Genomic DNA, 19581 nt, shown 5'->3' on the forward strand with positions numbered 1-19581 from the left:
AAATACATAAGAATTGATGTTTAGTGTAGAGAATACACTGTTGTAAAAACATTAAATTGCTTTTATTAAAAAAAATAAATAAATTTGTGAATTTAAATTAGTTCTTTATTTTCTAATATTCAAAATTTAAAATTTTGTTTCGTCAAAGGTGATTAAACCAATAAAATTAGAACAGGGATTATAAATTAAATTGAATTAATTTAAATTATATTTCAAATTATAATAATTTAGAAAAAAGAAATTTTCAAACAATTTTGCAATCATTATTGAGTTTGAGTAAGGAGAGACAATAATTAAGCAACCAAATAAAATGTGAGTATTATAATGTAAATCTAAAACAATCAAGCAAAAATTTGCTATGAATAAAAAGAAGGGATATCAAATGAAATGATTTCCTAAAACTAACAGAACATCAATTTGGTCTAGATCTCTGCTGAGTAAATATTCTGGACCTCCACATTATCTCCGATGATAATATCCTTCAGTGGGATAAGAGTAGGAACAAGATCAAACATCTGAATGCTATTTTTATGGTGAGTATGAAAAATCTTTAATTCTTTATTTTCACGATCATGGAAGGCAACGAAATCATGAGATATGGTTACGAAAAAATTAGTATTTCTATCAGAACTTACGAGAATGGGAGTCCAAAATTCTCCAACTCCATATTTTTCCATCATCCACACTGTGACTAGCAGCTCATTCAAATATATCAAACAGAGAAAACCCCTGAAATCAAATATGCCGGGTTTTGTACCCTGATCCATGGGCACCATAGAGAAGGATTGGAACCTCTCCGTGTCAAAATTGAAAGCCCATATGGACATATTGCCATCAACATCCATACCAATCCAATGAAGTGCCCCATTTAAAGCAAGAGAATAACCTGACATATATATTAAATTCTTGAGATAATTTACCTCAATATTTATCCATGTTTTCGATATTCCAACTCTGAGCATTTCAACAACCATAGGACGATCATGTTTAAAGATATGAATTCTCACTGCCATGTATTGGTTTGTTTTTGGGTGAAAACCAAAACCCGAAGATATTTCGCACTTGCAGGGTTTCGGTATTGGAGGGTGTTTTGGAAGTTTTATAAACTCACCTGTTATTGGGTTGCAAACAAGTGAAATGTCTCTGTCCATTGAACAACCCAAGTAAAAAAGACCATTATAACAAGAAAGCACACTAACATAAACTCTTCTACCTTGAATTGATTTAGGACCAGGGAGAGGAATCTCAAATTTAGGATAAGTTTTATACCGCTACTTTTGGGTTTCAGGACCTCAAGCACAAAATTTGGATCAGAAATTAATGTATTCCAATACTTGCAAACACATCTACAAATCAGAACAGACTTTATGGGAAGTCTAACAAAAATATCGGTAATTATATCGACTGGAAGACTGACAAAATAACACCTTTGTATTGGGAGTTTCCTGGCACAATTAAGTATAAAATATATTAGATTCACGGTGTTGTTTTGTGTTATGTTATAAAAAAAAAATATGGCTTACCTCACCCAGCGCACAAAGAAGCATTGGAAGATGAATCTGATCATTTTACCTATTACTCTCACGTGGCAATAATTGTTGGGAGAAGCCAGACACTGTTGAAGCAAGTGAAGTTGATGCTTTTGAGGGGAAATTTACTGATTTTTATAACAATCTAGACTTGTTTCGATTTTTAAGGAAGTACCATTTCAATTCAAACTTTAAATTACTTTATTTTGATTTTATTTTTAGATTTAATTATTATATAAACCTTTTAAATTTTAAATTTTTTTAAAATATTAACATGAGTTAATACAAGACTAAATAAAAACAAAAGAATAAATTTACTTATTTTATATTTATACTAGCAGTTCAAGAGGCACTATCGTGTCTGTTCAGCCACTTTTTTATTATTATTTTTAAGAAATTAATTTTTATATTTTTATTTTAAAATTATAAATTTAATAAAATAATTTAAATATTAAGAATAAAAAATTTAAAAGCAAAAATATTGATTTAAATTATTTAACTTTTAGAATGTATATGATTTATAAATTTAAATTAAATAAAATATTAAAAAATTTTATTACATTGTTATTATGTGTAAAAAAATTAAAATAAAAGTTTAGAAATATTATTTATAAATTAACTATTTATAAATGTTATTAGGTTTATTTATTTATTTTTATCAGTATTTAATTTCAATCAGAGATAAAAAAATATATTTAAAATATTTTTTATTTTTATACATAATTTTAATTGATAAAAAATATTTTTTTTAATTCTATTATTTAATTTTTAAAATTATTTTTAATTTTATTATTTTTTAAAATTATTAATTTATATTTTTATTATTATCTCAATGCCACTATGATATTGCATTGTTTTTCTTTTTCGTCTTCTTCTCCTTCTAACTAGAATTTAAACATTTACTAATATTTTTTATTCAACACTTTTTAAGATGTTAGTTATCCTAATAAAATTATACTTTTAACAAGAGAATGTAATTTTTAAAGAGTAAAGTATCGTTTTTGTCCCCAACGTTTGGTGTACATCCTATTTATGTCCCTAACATTTAAATCGTCCTATTTATATCCCTAACATTTGTAAAAGTGATTCAATGTTATCCTGTAATCAATTACACATCATGAACGTTTTAGTTTGAATTTTAAAAATCTCTTCTTGAAGTTAGAATACAAATATCTGAGATAGAATCGATGATCCACCCCGAAAAACAGCTCATCAAAAGTTGAAACTAATTCCTACAACATTTACTTAATTAACTTTTTTAAGGACATAATTGAATCTAAATACAAATAGTGGGTATAATATTAAAATCAAACACATCCAAGTGAGACCTAATTGAGAATGAATACATTCAAGTGAGAATAATTGAAAAATATAATCTGATTTGTTAGTACAATTGATAGTAGGATAACATTGAATCCCTTTTAAAAACGTTAGGGATATAAATAAGATGATTTAAACGTTACAGACACAAATAGACTCACCCCAATCGTTAGGGACAAAAACTATACTTTATTCTTTTTTTAAATGAAGAAAAATAAACATCTGATACAAAACGTTACCAAATATGCAACGTCACCAAATCAAGTTTCAAGTTTCAAGGCATCTCCTTTGCAGTCCATTTTCTTCACATCGAGATCGAATTTCTTTCTAGAGAGATTCTGACTCTAGAGAGATTCTGACTCAAGTTTATCTATCCAAATCGGTTTTTCTTATTCTCGATTTAGGTCACATACCTCAATCGGTTCATATTCTTATTCTCGATCAAGGTTTGCGATTTCAGCGCGATTTGAATCATTCTCGAAATTTCGATTCAGCTTCTCGATTTCGATCTCAATTTTGGTAAGAATTTTCTCTTTTCGTTCATTCTATTCACTCTGTTTTCAATTTCTCATCCCTTGCTGATTTTGACTGAGATCTGAATTGTGCTTCAACCTAGTTTCTCGAATCTTTCGATCCTTATAGTTTATGTTCAATTTCCTGCACTTGTTTCTCTCTTTGTTTTTTCTTTCTTAAAATTTGTTTTTGAAACTGTGTTCAATTTCTCTCTTTGTTCAATTTGTTTTTTCTTTCTTAGAATTTCCTGCACTTCTTATAAATTGATTTAGGTTTTTAATTGGTCATTTAGTAGTTAGGTTTTGAATTTAGGTTTTAATTAAGTTGTTTAAGGGGTTGGTATCTAATGTGACAGGAAGAAAGTAGTGAGGAAGAAAGGATTAAGGATTGATCTTCAAATTTGGGATAGTTTGTTTGAGATATGGTGAACCACGAGTAGAACATGTTTGTGAATTTGTCTCAGTGAATATAGGTACACTGCTGTGATTATCATTTGGTTATGAAGTGAGCATGTAATAGTTACTCACCAATTTTGAATGAGAATTCAGATAACTTACTAGGGCTATCCCTTAAATTCTTGATATTCTGCTTGCATTATAATTAATTATCCATGTTCTTATGAGATATTATGTCATATAATGCAAGCTAGTGAGGTTTTAATTGGTGATTTCCCAATATTTTTCATTTCTTAGACCTTAATTGATGGTTGTGATCCTAAGCTTTTATTTCCTGTCCTCCTTTCTCTGTTCTATCATTTCTATATATGAAGTTAGTGTTAAGAGAATGTATGTACATGCTTGGTCAACTTCATTTTGCAGGTGCTAGAGTATCTGGCTGTGGGCAAGATACTGACATTTGAACATATCAATGGTGGTCTCCCATGTCATGGAATGGAGAGGTGGGTAAATTTCAATTTTTTTTATCTCCACTGGAATAGTTGTTAGAAATTTCTAGTAGTCATGTCTAGTTGTTGCCTCTTTTGTTTTGGTTCTTATGGTTAACACAAGCTTAAAAAGATGTTATTCTGGTATTATAAAACCATGAAATATGCTACACCATATGTGTGTGTCTGTGTGAAATGTTAAATATCTATACTACTAATAATGGGTATTGGTCCCTTTGGTTATAATTCATACTACTGTAGTTTTTGTATCAAATCTTATCTGTGTGAAATTCACATAAAGATGCTGAGATGACATCTATTTTCACTTATGATAATTGGCCACTGATATAGGGGTGTGTTTGTTTCTGATTTTCAAAATAGTGATTTTAGTTTACAACTTGATTCTTTTTTATAAATTTGTAAGAAAGTTGAAAACTGATTTTAATTAGAAGCTACCCTGTTTAGCTTTTACCAAAATCCAAAAAAGAAGGAAAAAGCTCAAAAACTGTTTTTTATTTTTTTTTTTTACATTATGATTATTTTCTAAATTTATACAAATATGTGAAAAGTTTTGTCAGAGAAAGTTAAAACAAGCGCATCCATAGTGTCAAGTTTGTATTTGTCAAGATGTGTCAAATCTTTCTGTGCTTTAATGGCTTTCAAAGGTTAAGCATAGGATGCTATGATGAGAATGTCTGCGCCTGCACGCGTGGATGCTCTGTTCTTTTGATTAAGTAACCTCCTCCATCAACTTGTTTAAGTAAATAATCCAACTATGATTTTGTAATGCTTCTGAGAATCAATGTCCTGCCATTTATTTTTTTATCTGTGATTCTCATATATTAAAGAAAAATTTATTATTAGTTTTCTAATTTTGAGCATCATATAATTTTAAGCACATTATTGATTAAGGAATATGAGCTTAATAGGATGAACTAATTAGATGTTAAAAATTATATGAGAGTATTTTAGTAAAAAATCTTTATAAATAAACCTTGATTTTGAGTTTCTTTACTCTTCTGCATATGTCTAAAAAGTGAGAAATCAAATAAAATGGAGATGGCACTAGTACAGAAAATAATATAATACCACCCTCATTGTTCTTATGCTAAATCTGAGGTTAGGTTAAGCCTATGAGATTTTAGCATTATCTGCTCTAGTGCTCTTAGCTTTATGAATTCCACAATGCTTGAAGGGTATCATCACGGGGGCAATTCTTTCCCTTGAGCTAGTTCTTTGGGTGGAATTACACGAAAATGTTATGATGGTATCATTATTTATGAATTCCACAATGTTTGAAGGGTATCAATTTCGGCCTATACATGGAGTCATTTGTGTTCACCAAGTCATTAATTATTGTAATACTATTGGCAATTTGAGGCGTTAATTGAGTAATGCTGAATGAAGAGAGTTAATTAATTAATTATTGTAATTAAGTAATGGTTGCTTCTCTTCACCAAGACGTGATGCTTTTCCAGCAGGTCTAAGAGTCCTTGTTGTTGATGATGACCCAACATGGCTTAGGATCCTTGAAAAGATGCTCAAAAAGTGTTCCTATGAAGGTTCTTGTTCTTGCTACTATTTCTTTCAACTCATCACTAACTATATATGCACTCTTATCTTATTTATATATTATGTGCTAAGTTTGAAGTAATAATTAATTGTTGCGCTATGGACTATGCTTCTCCAAAATTGATAATATGAAATTTTCTTGATTGCCTTTAATGATATTTTTGGGTCTAAGTTGCTATCTGAATTTTACCGTGTTATGTTAATAGAAATGATCTAACATGTTAAAATTGAGAACATTTTAATATTTTTTCATTTTATTTATTCTTTTTTATAAAAATAAATCTTTTAAGATTATTTTATTTTGTTTTTTACTTGATAACTTAGTCATTTGAGGTTTCAAGATAAGTTTTATTTTATAAGAAACGAAAAAGTTGGGTAATTGAAATCAGAACAATTTATAAGTTAGTGATTCTATTCTCCGTTACCATGTTTACTAAAAGAAGTTCTCTTATTGAATTTCATGCTTGTTAATCTTTCAGCCGTGAGTATTAACTGTCATTTGGATAATTGATGCAGTAGTATAGGCACCTAGTGCTTTAATTTAGTCATGTGTTAACAAAACATGTATTTAGGCACCGGATTCGATGATCCCAGAACGTTTGGACCATTAAATGGTTCCATAACAAAACATGTTTTTAAAGTTTTTTTTAACAATTGCTACATAGTCCTTTAACTAATTTTAATTACAAATTAATCCCATATATTTTATTTAATTATAAAAATTGTTTTTTATTTTATAAGTTATTATTTTATCAATCATCTATTATGTTTGTTAATAATAAAAAACAAAAACAATAACGAATTAAATCTTCCATTGATCGTAATAAAGCTTTTAGCCATTTGAATAGATTAATAGTATATATTTGATCTGTGACGTTCGTGATGAACCATAAAATCGTGTTTCCTTGAAAACCAATCGATTGGATTATAACTCAAACGATTGAAAATTGCAAGGCAGCATTGGTTTTCGCATAAATCAATCGATTGGTCATATCACCCAATCGATTGAACGATGAATAAATAGTGGATTTTTGTAATTCAATCGATTGTTTATACTCTCCAATCGATTGAATGCTTGAAAACAACCTGAGGTCTCACAATTCAATCGATTGGTTTTGTTACTCAATCGATTGAATTCACCAAAACAATATGAATTTGCCAAATTCAATCGATTGGTTGTGTATGTGTATTCCAATTCAATCGATTGGCATGAGAATTCTAGGATAAGGTTTAGCTATTGTTTTTTATTTTAGAAGCAACTCTTATCTAATACTTTAAAAATGGAAGAAAATTTACTCTTCTATATTTGTGATGCCTTTTTTTCATAATCTTATTATACAAATGATCTACAAAGATTTGAAAAGTAATTTGTTTATAACTAATTCTGGTTCTTGTTGCAGGAAGGGGGAGAATGAACATGATGGTCATTCAGCCTATGGAAGTAGAACTGTTAGGGAACCTAGAGTTGTAGTTCAAACTACAAGCGAAATCGATATTCTTGATGATGGCTACGGATGGAGGAAATATGGACAGAAAGTAGTTAAAGGAAATCCAAATGCAAGGTAATTAACTGATTGAAACAAAGCCCTTTTAGTTAATAGTTCTTAGAAGTGTCACAAATCTTTTAAAATTGTTAACAACATTAGTAACTGATATTGTTCAATTTTTTTCTTTCTGCAGGAGTTATTACAAATGCACAGCCCCTGGTTGTTCAGTGAGGAAACATGTTGAGCGAGCCGCGACTGATATAAAATCAGTGATCACAACTTATGAAGGGAAACACAACCATGATGTGCCTGCAGCACGCGGCAGCGCAGGTTACAACATGAACAGAAACTCTCTAAATAGAAACAATAGCAGTGCACCGGCGGCACCAATAAGGCCTGCGGCCGTGAATGGTTATTCTAGCGCGCCGAATTTCACGAATTCACTTTACAATCCTAGGCTTCCGGCCACCGGAACTCAAGAATCATCTTCCCTAGACATGCTGCAAGGCTCTGGACTCTTCGGCTACACGTCTCTTGGAAGATCAATGGGTTCATATGGAAACAATTCGCAACTTTCGGATGGTGTATACATCAAGGCCAAGGATGAAAGGAAGGATGACTCATTCCTTGAGTCATTTCTTTCAAAGAACTAAGTTTGGAATACACCACTTTGCAGATGCTATCATGGACATGTTTTTGTATAGCATATAGGATCTTAGTTACTCATAGCAAAAGACAGAAACAGATAAAGAAGCAAGAATGTTTACATGTATTAGATTAGAGACATAGTGATAGGAAAGTTTGACCAGAAGAAGGTTCTTTAATCAGCTTTGTTGGCTGATGAATACTTTTATTCTTTTGTTGTATTTGTTTCACAGAAAGAAAGCAAAAAAGGTTTCTTTTATAAGATTCTAATAGTCGATTACTTTGTAAAATTTGTGCAGTGCTTGCAGTTTTTAGTATTCTATTTCTAATCTTAGCTTTCAAGTTTCAATATAGATTAGTTGAGATTGAAGAGTGGAACTTCGATTAATAATTTGTAGTGACATCATCATTGGGACTTCAATAAAATTTCATTTCATAGTCCTCTTAGGCAACATTACACTGAAAAGAGACTAGTCAAAAACTCACTTGGTCAAAGTTGGAATGTTCAAACCACTAAGATCCAAATATAAAGTCAATAATTTCATTTTCTATTTGAGGTATAATTAATAATTATATTCTGTAAAGAAATAAAATGGAAAATCTAGAATTGCTTGTGCCATTACCTTTGGTTTTTGTTCTGTAGAGCAAAATTCATTTATTTTGGTGTATAGGTAAAAAATCAGTAACTCTCCATATCTCACTGTAACATGTGATTGGTATACACAATTAAATGAAAGTGTGAAACATTTTTATCGGGTAAAAAAAAATAAAAAAATCAATGAAAGTTTCATATATAAGGTTGAGTTGATAGTTTGAAGCCAGAGATGAGTGCTGACACTGCTAAACAAATGAATGCAAAAATGGACATGCAAATGGCTGTACTTGAAGAATCAGTGAATATATTGTCTGAGTTTTCTCTCATTCTGTTTGTTATTGGAATTGCTGAAGATGCTGATGATAACAACAGATATGCCATGATCTGCAACCAAAAATAGTAACAACATTTGCCAATGGGTCAAGTTGCTAATTAACTATTCATTGTTCCTCAATGGCAGCTGGCAAATACATAAACATGAATATGATGATTGGAAGGTAAAACAGGGTTTTGAATGAAGAGTTGTGTAAAAGATTTGATTAATTCAAAATGAAGACTCTACCAACTTCCACAAGTGAAAGACTTATATTAATATCAGACTCATTAATATTGTGGGCTCATATGAACGCTAGGACTCATTAACTTCTCTTGACTAATTAAAGTGAAAAACTTATATTAATATTTTTACATCTATTTCATCTAATCCTTAGCTTATAAGTTCAAAGTCTACACTCTCCTCAAGAAAATATTCATATGCCATTAATTTGATTTGACAATTAGATGAAAAGAATATAACAAACTTTTGCTGATGTGATTATCCTGCATATTGTAGTCCTTAGAGAAACACTATAATATTATAGACTGCTTGAAGTAATGTAAACTTTCATTTTCATTACATCTGTAGAGGCAACTTCACAGAGAAGTTTTCAAAAGTTTCTACCCAAACCTCTTCAGCATTGCTTATAGTTATAGCTCAACAACACAGGAAAAACTTAAGTCTTTCTTAACTATTAAGGGACAAAAAATTAATTAAATGGAATGCTAATTAATTAAAAAAAAAATACCAAGAAATAAAAAGAGAAAGAAAATACTAGTCTTTAAGAATGAAAATGAAACCATCTGACAATTCAAATCTAGTTAATGGCCCTGAATTTGATTCCCCATCCCTCACTAACCACAGATTCAAATTTTGTATTAAAAATAACAAAACCCCACAAAGTAATCAATGTTATGATGAAGATCAAAGAAAAAAGAATTAATTGCAAACAAACCTGGTCTCCTGCAAAGTCAATGATAGCAGCCATTCTGGGCTGAAGCAATTGTTTTCCTTTTACTTTGAGAAACAATATGCCTCCATTATAAAGACTTGACAAAATTGCAATAGCCAGCAAATATCTGAGCCATTGTTGAGTTCCAATAATCAATGTTGAGAATTAAGAGACATAATAAAAGCATTTTCTTTAGATAATTTCCTAATAAGTGAACTTTCAGTTATAAACTGCCCTTAACTTAACAAATTGGAATTCACATACACAATCAATCGATTGAATTTGGCAAATCCATATTGTTTTGGTGAATTCAATCGATTGAGTAACAAAACCAATCGATTGATTCATCGTTCAATCGATTGGATCGACCAATCAATTGATTTATGCGAAAACCATGCTGCCTTGCAATTTTCAATCGATTGTTTTGTGATAAACTGTAATCCAATCGATTGGTTTTCAAGGAAACACGATTTTATGGTCCATCACGAACGTCACGGATCAAATATAAACTTTTAATCCATTCGAATGGCCAAAAGTTTTATTACGATCAATAGAATTGTTTTTGTTTTTTTTTTATTAACAAACATAATAGGTAATTGATAAAATAATAATTTATAAAATAAAAAACAGTTTTTATAATTAAATAAAATATATGGGGTTAATTTGTAATTAAAATTAGTTAAAAGACTATGTAGCAGTTGTTAAAAAAAACTTTAAAAACATGTTTTGTTATGGGACCATTTAATGGTCCAAACGTTTTGGGACCATCGAATCCTTAGCCCATGTTTGGTAATTTAGATAGAAAGTGATGAGGACATTTTGTGGAAACCTGACATTAGAGAGACGAATGAAGAAGTTTAGCCTTGTCAGTTCCAATCTACAATGCGTTTGTTTATAGAGACAGAAACAAAAATATAGAGATACAAAATAATATTTGATAGAAGAGATATAAACAGAAATAATATATCTAAAAATATTAAATTAATATATTTTGTGTCAATTTTGACAGAAATAATACAGAGGCATTAATAAGAGATACAACTTATTTTTCATTTTTTCTTTTATTATTTTTATTAATTTTTTATAATTATATTTTTTGTCTCAAATTTTTAAATGAAAAAATAAGAATAAATTAAATTTTTATAATTTGTTATAGCTTATCATAAAAAAATACAAAAACACAAAATTTTGTATCTCTGTATTTTTATTCTCAACAACAAATGCAGCCCAACAGATCAATTCCACTAAATCGTGATCCTTAACATTTTTTAAATTAAATTTGCATGGACTCGACAATTAGAACACAAAACTTTCAACTTGGTAGGATGGTATATGTGAACATCTTCCTATTTTTTAATCTAGAAAATAACGAAAAGAAAAACAAAAAGTAAAAAGAAAAAATAATTTTTTTTTAAAGAAGAGTTTTTTTTAAGAGTAAATAATTATTTCTGACTTAAAAGATTTAAACACCGACAAAATTAATCACAAAAAAATTAAACTAAAATTGTGTATCCACGAAAGATATATTCCGTTTGACAAAACTATCTCACTGTTAAATTTAAAGTTATTTTTTAGAATGACTAAACTATCTTTTATTATATTCTTTATTTCAACTTTCAACTTTTTTTCATCATTAGTACCAAAATAAACCCTAATCCATAAAAATTCTATCAAATTTTAAATTAGAATCAGACTTAATCTTAAACAGTAGAAAGTGAAATTGTACCTTAACAAACAATCTAAAAATCTCATGAGCATTCTCTCTATAGATCTATAAAATGTCTCCCACATACATCTCAATCTCCAAATCAATAGTGTAATTATCAAATTGAACAAACGAGGAGTATTGCATCGCATTTACTTCGATTTCATCCATAACCACCTGCACTGAATTCTGCGCGTCACCGCTAGAAGAGGAAGAAGCTCCATCTTTGTCAAAGACTGACGGCAATAAATGTAAACAGATCGGGGGGAGAGAGAGAGTCTTTTTCCCATTTCTTTCTTCCACTATTTCGTCTCTTTTTCGCTTTGTCTCTTTTTCTCTGTTAGAAAGGATAAAAGAGAACAATAGAAAAAGAATTTGTGTGTATTTAAGTTATGTTAAATGATATAATATAGAAAGGTATTTATAGGTGCTAAAAGAATCGAAATAATAAAAACGTAATATCCTATAATAAATATTCAGATATGCTAAATAATTCTAATGAAAGCTAATTGATCCTAATATATTCTAATATCTCCTTCAAACTCAAATGACAACTTGAGTAAGTTGAGTTTGAAACTTATTTAAAACAACGAAATAAAAAAAATACATAAATTGATAGAATGGATGCAAATGGATTTGCCAGAAGAAAACACAGATGAAATTGCCGGAAGGAAGTATAGACGAAACTGCTAGAAGGAAGCGCAGACGAAACTATCACAAAGAAGTGTAGACGAAACTGTCAGAAGAAAGGCGCAGACCAGGTAGAACTGCCGCAAGAAAAGTGTAACACCCTACCATACAAAATTTTACGCTTAAGCCGTAAAATATAGGTGATATAGTATTACGACCTATAAAATAAAAATAGAATATATATATAATATAATTGAATGAAATATAATATTCGAGTAGCTTTAAAGGTTAATTTAAGCAAAAATGTGAAAAATAAAAGCGCGACGCTTAAGATAATGTTTACTTGCGTACTAACAAAAATAAATATACATATAAATAATATAAAAAGAATATAAAAATGCAAAATAATCCTGAAAAGCTAAAATTGACCAAAAATAGATATATACATATATATATAGTGCTTGTTTGGGCGCTATTATTTTGTTAAAATAAATCTTTTTCAATGAAAAAAGATCTTCGCTCACAGATCATTAGATATTGAACCATCATTGATTTGCTAAAAATTGACAAAACAAATTGGCACTCCTGGTGGGACAGTTTTAAATCAAAGTGTGTCAAATAAATCTTTTTCCAGTAATTGTTAGTGTATGCATTTACGAAGTGGGAAGATCATTCACATGGCTGATGAGTTATCAAATATGAATGGTGGTTCATCCACCAATGATAGCATACCGATTTCCATGCAACAAGCTGACGTGTCTTCACGTTCGGAAGGTGCAATTGGGACTGAAAGTATAGTCGTTACGACTATTCAAACTTGAAATATTGGACATAATACTCGTCCACATGGTCCTGTGCCACCATATCAACCTCTGTTAACCGCTGGTTGGCCTCCTTATGGTCTTCCTCCTGGTTATACCCCACCGGTGGGTGGTTTTATGCCGCCTGTTCGTTTTGGGAATGTAAATGGAGCGAATAACGTTCAAAACCCACAACATTCCGAGTATTCTCGTGATTATCATGTGGGCTCTACTTCGAATGCTGTGAATTTGGTGGCAGTATATCGACAACAAGTAGAGGAAAGTCATAATGACTTGGTCAATTTATTGACTCAGCAAATAACTATAATTCTGAATCCCATGATGGCTGATCACGAATCAAGATTCGAACGTCTTGCTAGACAAGTTGAGAGGATTGCTCGAATCGTTGATTATGATGAAGGTGAGAGGCATAATGCTAGGAAAAATAACGAAGGAATGGAAAATATTTTTCAAAATGAAAACCAGATTCCGAATCGAGAAAATCCTCACATGGTTCCCCGAAGTCAAAATGCTGATGACTATCTAGCCGGATTGCGTGGTGATCGCTATCAAGTTACTAGAATTATTGAAGAAGTGTTAAATCGGGTTGGCTAAATGTTGGTTTTATGAATCAACCACATTTTGTGTCCATTTTTCCCTAAGTGGTTCAAATGGCTGAAGTGCCAAGAGGGGTGATAATCTCAAAAATAACCACAAAATTTGCTGGTGAAGTTGGAGAATCAACTACTGAACATGTTGCTCGTCATTTGGTCGAAATCGGGAATCTAGCTAATGATGAAAATTTAAAAATGAAATTTTTTCCTTCATTATTGACAAAGAATGCATTTACTTGGTTTTCGAATCTTAGACCAAATTTGATTACAACATGGAACCAGTTAGAAACTGCTTTTCACGCTCAGTTCTATCGAGGTGAAATGAACGTAGCAGTTACTGATTTAGTGGCTTTGAAATGTGAAGATGGTGAGACCATTGATGATTATTTAATACGTTTCAAAAATGCTAGAAGTAATGCTATGTGTCATTACCTGAGAATGAGATAGTGAAAATAGCAATTATGGACTTGGGATTTTATATGCGTAGAAAATTGCTTAATGTGCATATTCCTGACTTGGCTCATCTGGCTGAAAAGGTTCGACAGACCGAACTTATGAAAAGAGAAAAAGAGAAATACAGGAGTGAACAGAGATCGAAGAGTAAACCTTTTACTCGAAAAGAAAAGGTTGCTTATGTAACAATAGAGTCTTCCGAAGAAGAATTTGATTTCGAAACAGAAATTGATTTGGCCGAACTTAAGAAAGGCCCTCGTTATGTTTGTTCTTTGTTGAAGAAGTTGCCAAGTAATGAAAAGTCGAATGATTCAAAACTAAAAAGTGGAAAAAAATATAGTTTTGATATTTCAAAATCTGATCAGATTTTTGATGTGTTGCTTAAAGATAAACAGTTAATTTTACCTGAGGGTAGAACTTTGCTTTCTGTGAAAGATTTAAAAGAAAAGGTTCGACAGACCGAACTTATGAAAAGAGAAAAAGATCTTTTTTTTTATTTTTTAGCGTGTTTGACAAATTTTTAATAGTAAAAGTAAAAGCACTAAAAAAATAAAAAATTTTTTTTTTTGAAAAACTATAATTTACATCTTTTTTTAAAAGATCTTTTTTTCTTAAAAAAAGATGTTTTTCATGCAATAAATAAACAAAAAAGTACTTTTATATTGTTATACCCAAACATAATTAATAAATAAAAAGATGTTTTTGCATGAGATATCCAAACATAAAATTACTTTTACTTTTTCTATAGGATCTTTTAAAAAAAAATAACTCAAAAAAGATCTTTTCTTAAAAGTTCACCCAAACAAACAAGCCCATAATTCCAAGATTTTCAAAATACTCAAAATAGATCCTATGTCTCCGTCAAGCCTCCAAGAGGGTTTTGGTCTGGTCTTCTCCTCTCGTCATTCTCAGTTTCTCACAAAACCCTAGCCTCCTCCACCGCCGCGACCGTTCTTCTCACTGCCTCCGTCCGTCGCGCTCAAGATCTTCGTCTGTTCGTCGTGCTCCAGCCTCTCTCCTCATTCGCCAATCGCCAGCTTCTTCATCGTGCTCGCGAGTCGGCGTGTTCCAACCCCTCATCTTGCTCAGTCGCGCTTTGCCTGTCGTCCCTCGTCGTGCTCGTCGTCGTCTTTTGAGTCGTCTGTCGTGCTTGTCCCTCGAAGGTAATGGCTGCTCTGCTCACTGAATGATTAGCTTTCGCTCTGCTCACTGAACTTTTTATTCCTGTTCTTCGTTGTTTATCAATTTTTTGTTCAGAAATCATATTGAAATACAGAATGATTAGCTTTAGCTCTGCTCCCTGCTGTAGTTCTTCGTTTTTTTATTTTTCGTTCAGAAATCATATTGACATTCCTCAATGCTCATTGTTCACTCCTCATTCCTCAATGTTCAGAAATCATTTGTTCTTTGTTTTTTTTTTTTAATGGCTACTCTGAGTTTGTTCAGAAATTATTTTTTGTTCAGAAATCAATTTTTTGTGCTCAATGCTCTCACTCTGAGTTTGTTCACTACTGTAATTTTTTGTTTTTAATTTTTGAAGCTGAAAATTTTGACAATCCTTGTTAAAATTGTACTGAAAACCTTGTTAAAATTATGAAGGCGTATAGCTTGTTATTTTTCGTTTGTAACCCAATGAAGAAAAGCATAAATTGTTCAACCTTGTTTTTAGTTCAACGAAGAAACAGATGAATTAAATTAAGTCAATTAACTACATGAGAAGATGATGGAATATTTGTTGCTAGTTTAGTTAGTTCAATAAAATTTTCTTATCTCTTGTGACTTTCTTGATGAGTTCAATAGTGTTATAAACTTATAATGAGTGTTAAAATAGTTAATTATTACTTTTTAGGATTTGTAATTTCAGTTATGGATGGTAGTATCAATCAAGAATCACCTGCTGATGATGTTTATCTATATTTTATTTATTATTTTATTATAAAAGTGTTATTTCGGTTAAACTACGGTTGAACCGGTTAGACTAGTGAACCAGTAACTAGAGCGATTCGATCACCAGTCCAATTTTCAGAACCTTGTTATTTTTCTTCTTCTTCATCATCTTTATGTTTGGTAGATTTCAAAAGACTAGGGCGAAAGGAAAAAGAAAAAGGAAACAAGAAAAAGAGAAAGGGAAGAAAGAGAAAAAGAGCAACAAGCTAAAGCCAAATCATGTTCAAACACCTTTTGTTCAATCTGTGTTCTATACTATATGTTTTCTATTGAATTTTTTCGTTCTACTTGTTCATTCTTATTTTTTAATTGAAGGGAAAGAGTTTGGCAATGATTTTGCTTTTCTGGCATTCTCTGTATCTCTCTATTATCAAAATCAAGAGGTTAAAGATGAGGATGAAGGGTAATTTAGAAATTTAATATGATGTTTTAACGGAATCAAAACAAATAACGATTGGTTATTTTTGTCAAACAAAATATATCTTTCATGGGTACAGAATTAGTTTAATTATTTTTCGGTTAGTTTTGTCAGCACTCAAATCTTTCATGTTCAGAAATGGTTATTTATTTATTTAATTTTTTTAATCAAGGAGGATCAACATGGAGGATCAACCTCCACCACCAGCATCATCATCATCATGCTGGAGCAGCGTGCTGAAGAATCAGGCAACTGCGAAGCCACCTCAGCAACAATCCATTCAAAATGGTCGAGGCTTAGTCGAGAGCTGCAAATCTGCCCACGGCGTTTCTGTGGCCGTTGTTGACGCCAACGCTGTCATTGATGGCGGTGAGAAGCTTCACAGCCTTGCCGACAAGTTCGTGTCCGTCCCTGAAGTCATGGAAGAAATCCGTGACCCTGTTTCACGCCACAAACTTAATTTCCTTCCCTTCACTATCGATACCATGGAGCCCACTCCTGAAGCTATCAACAAAGGTAAACTCTTTCAGAAACTATGAGTCTATGATTTGCATGTGGGTGTAAATAAGGACTCATTACGCATTAAGCATTAATCTTTGAATGTGTTGTTAAATTGGACAATACAAGTGAATATGTTCCACAGAATTTAATATGAAATTCTAGTGAAATTATCTTGGACATTAATTTAATGTTCAAAACTGTTGCTTTTTAATTCAATCTAGATGTTATATTATGATTGATAGCTTATGTATTATTGTTTGTGAACTGATAGTGTATATTGGCTTCTAACTTATATTACCAATGGAATGCTGTAGTTGTCAAGTTTGCTAGGGGTACTGGTGACCTGCAAACTCTTTCAGATGTTGATCTCAAACTCATAGCTTTGACTTACACTTTGGAGGCTCAAATCCATGGGACACAAAATCTCAGGGAAAGTCCACCTCCTGTTCAAACGGTGAATGTTCCGAGGTTGCCTGAGAAGGACATGCCAGGGTGGGGTTCCAATGTGCCTAATATGGAGGAGTGGGAAGCATTGGAGCATCAAGCTGAGGACAAGTCGAATTCCAATTCAAGGATCCTTCCTTTGAGGGATTTAAACCTGAATGTTGTTTCTCAAGAAGGTCATTTAGAAGATGGTTCAGCAGAACATAAAAGCAAAACTTCCTCATATATTCAACAGCATCTTGAGTTAGGATCAAGTAAGCCTAAGAAAAAGGAGATAAATATTGAAGGGAAGATCATGGTGGCTGCTGGAATTGATGCATCCCAAGGACAAGTTGATGGCGACGAGGGTGATTGGATGCCTGCTGTCAGCCGAAGTACTCATAGGAGATTTCTACGAAGGAAAGCTAGACGTGAGTTGTATGGCACATCCAGTAATCAAGATCAGCAGCAAGATTTGGAAGAAAATGCCGATGATGTTACTGAAGATGCTGGAGCTTCGTCTCAGCACATTCATCAAAATAATGACGAAAACCATATTGGAAGTGGTGTTTCTGTGAATGATCAGATAATGGAAGAGAATGAAAGTCATGAAACGCTCCCTGCACTTATGAAGCAAATGATGCTAGAAGGTTCACCTGAAGTTCTTGATCATGAACAAAACCTAGGTTTCTCTAAACCTGGTGAGACAGATACATTCAACGGCGAATCAAACCACTTGGAGCATGCAAGCCAGACTAGTGAAGTTACTGATTTGTCATATGCAGATGATGATAGTAGTGAACAAAGTTGGATGGTTCAATCATTATCTGAATCAAGTGTAGCCTGTGTAACAGGTGACTTTGCAATGCAAAATGTTCTTCTCCAGATGGGTTTGCGTTTGCTGGCGCCTGGAGGTTCACAGATACACCAACTGCACAGGTAATTTACTTAAGCTTCTTAAATGCTTATGTCTTTACAAATTGCCAATCATCACTATTTGCAACTTACATAATGACTTATGACATCTACTGTTTGCGTGTAGTTTAATAATATATTCTTTGAATCACAATATGGCAATTCCTATGTGCTTATGTCTCAAATTATTTGTCCAGATGGATACTCATGTGTCATGCCTGCCGCACTGTTACTGCTGATATTGGGAGGATTTTCTGTCCAAAATGTGGAAATGGTGGTACCCTACGCAAGGTAGCTGTTACTGTTGGTGAAAATGGTATAGTGATGGCAGCCCGTCGACCTCGAGTAACATTACGTGGTACAAAGGTGAGCTTGGTTTGTTTTCTAGAACTACATGTTCAATTTTTTTTTTTTTAAATAATGTATTGCATCTTTTACATGGTTTTATTTGCAGTTTTCACTGCCTCTACCCAAGGGCGGCAGGGATGCAGTCACAAAGAACCTGATTCTCCGCGAAGATCAGCTTCCTCAACGGGTACTTTATCCTAAAACAAAGAAGGCTAGCAAGAAGGTACTTTATCCTCTACATGCTGAAACTACTTATATAGCCGCTGATTCCATTTCCAATTGAATTTGCTGCATCTTCCTGTCGTCATTCTCATTCGGAGACTTAGGCTCATACTAACCATAGCTACTTTAATTTATTTTTTTTCTTTATTCTTCACAGGATGATGACATTTTCGCATCAGGCAGTGTCTTCACCCACCACACAGATAAGCGTGCTCCTTTCCATCCTCCCATAAGGAAAGCATTAGCAGTTTTTAGTGGCAGGAGAAATCCCAATGACAATCACTACTCCGGTTCTAGACACAAATAGTGGAGATGTCTAAATTTTTCATGGACCCTCCAACACAATTTTGTTTCACTTGTTTGTTTTGTGGAGTTAACATGGAAAGTTTGTTTAGTTATAAAACAATGATTAAGGGCTTGATGTTTTGTGTCCAGATCCCTTGATTACCCCTCTTATCAGTTGTTATGTGTGGATACAACTGAAATTTTGCCCTTCATTTCTTCCATATGTATATGATTCAAGCGTATTAAAAACTGAGGATGTTTTAGAAAGCTTGAACCTTAAAAGTAGTCTTATCCGGTAAAGATGTGGTGTGCACTTTCCCAAAATTACAAAAAAAAAAAGTAGCAGTGTTATAAATACAGGTACTTTGGATGAACCTGTTTATGTTTCCTATCTTTGCTTATGGCTCCATTGGATTTTCTTATTTTTGGATTCGGATTCTTAAATACTGCCAAGCAGAGGCCTGCACTGATCGTTGTAAAATCCATTTTATCTATTTTTTATTTGATG

The 19581-nt window shown here is 32.0% G+C and overlaps 3 protein-coding genes across 4 annotated transcripts; 2 read left to right on the top strand and 1 right to left on the bottom strand.

Annotated features, from left to right (window-relative positions):
• Positions 1 to 422: 422 nt before the first annotated feature.
• LOC148575242 (uncharacterized) lies at positions 423 to 1151 on the bottom strand. Its single transcript, XM_088506134.1, has 2 exons — positions 1112 to 1151; positions 423 to 886 (listed from the first exon to the last, which is right to left on the bottom strand). The coding sequence occupies exons 1-2, from the start codon at positions 1149 to 1151 to the stop codon at positions 423 to 425; spliced, it is 504 nt and encodes a 167-aa protein (XP_088362260.1).
• A 2849-nt stretch (positions 1152 to 4000) lies between these two features.
• Positions 4001 to 8211, top strand: LOC148575243 (putative WRKY transcription factor 33). Its single transcript, XM_088506135.1, has 4 exons — positions 4001 to 4015; positions 4181 to 4260; positions 7218 to 7379; positions 7498 to 8211. The coding sequence occupies exons 1-4, from the start codon at positions 4001 to 4003 to the stop codon at positions 7955 to 7957; spliced, it is 717 nt and encodes a 238-aa protein (XP_088362261.1). The 3' UTR covers positions 7958 to 8211.
• A 6619-nt stretch (positions 8212 to 14830) lies between these two features.
• LOC107625831 (RNA-binding NOB1-like protein) lies at positions 14831 to 19447 on the top strand. 2 transcript variants are annotated; one of them, XM_016328555.3, is made up of 6 exons: positions 14831 to 15177; positions 16552 to 16895; positions 17195 to 18242; positions 18416 to 18584; positions 18673 to 18789; positions 18946 to 19447. In XM_016328555.3, the coding sequence occupies exons 2-6, from the start codon at positions 16562 to 16564 to the stop codon at positions 19093 to 19095; spliced, it is 1818 nt and encodes a 605-aa protein (XP_016184041.2). In that variant the 5' UTR covers positions 14831 to 15177; positions 16552 to 16561; the 3' UTR covers positions 19096 to 19447. The 2 variants fall into 2 exon arrangements, with proteins under 2 accessions (XP_016184041.2, XP_020971890.2); XM_021116231.2 differs by lacking the exon at positions 14831 to 15177 and adding an exon at positions 15970 to 16364.
• Positions 19448 to 19581: the final 134 nt, after the last annotated feature.

This window comes from Arachis ipaensis, chromosome B2, assembly GCF_059453495.1.
Source record: "Arachis ipaensis isolate K30076 ecotype BB chromosome B2, ASM5945349v1, whole genome shotgun sequence".
In the NCBI taxonomy this organism is placed as follows: Eukaryota; Viridiplantae; Streptophyta; class Magnoliopsida; order Fabales; family Fabaceae; genus Arachis; species Arachis ipaensis.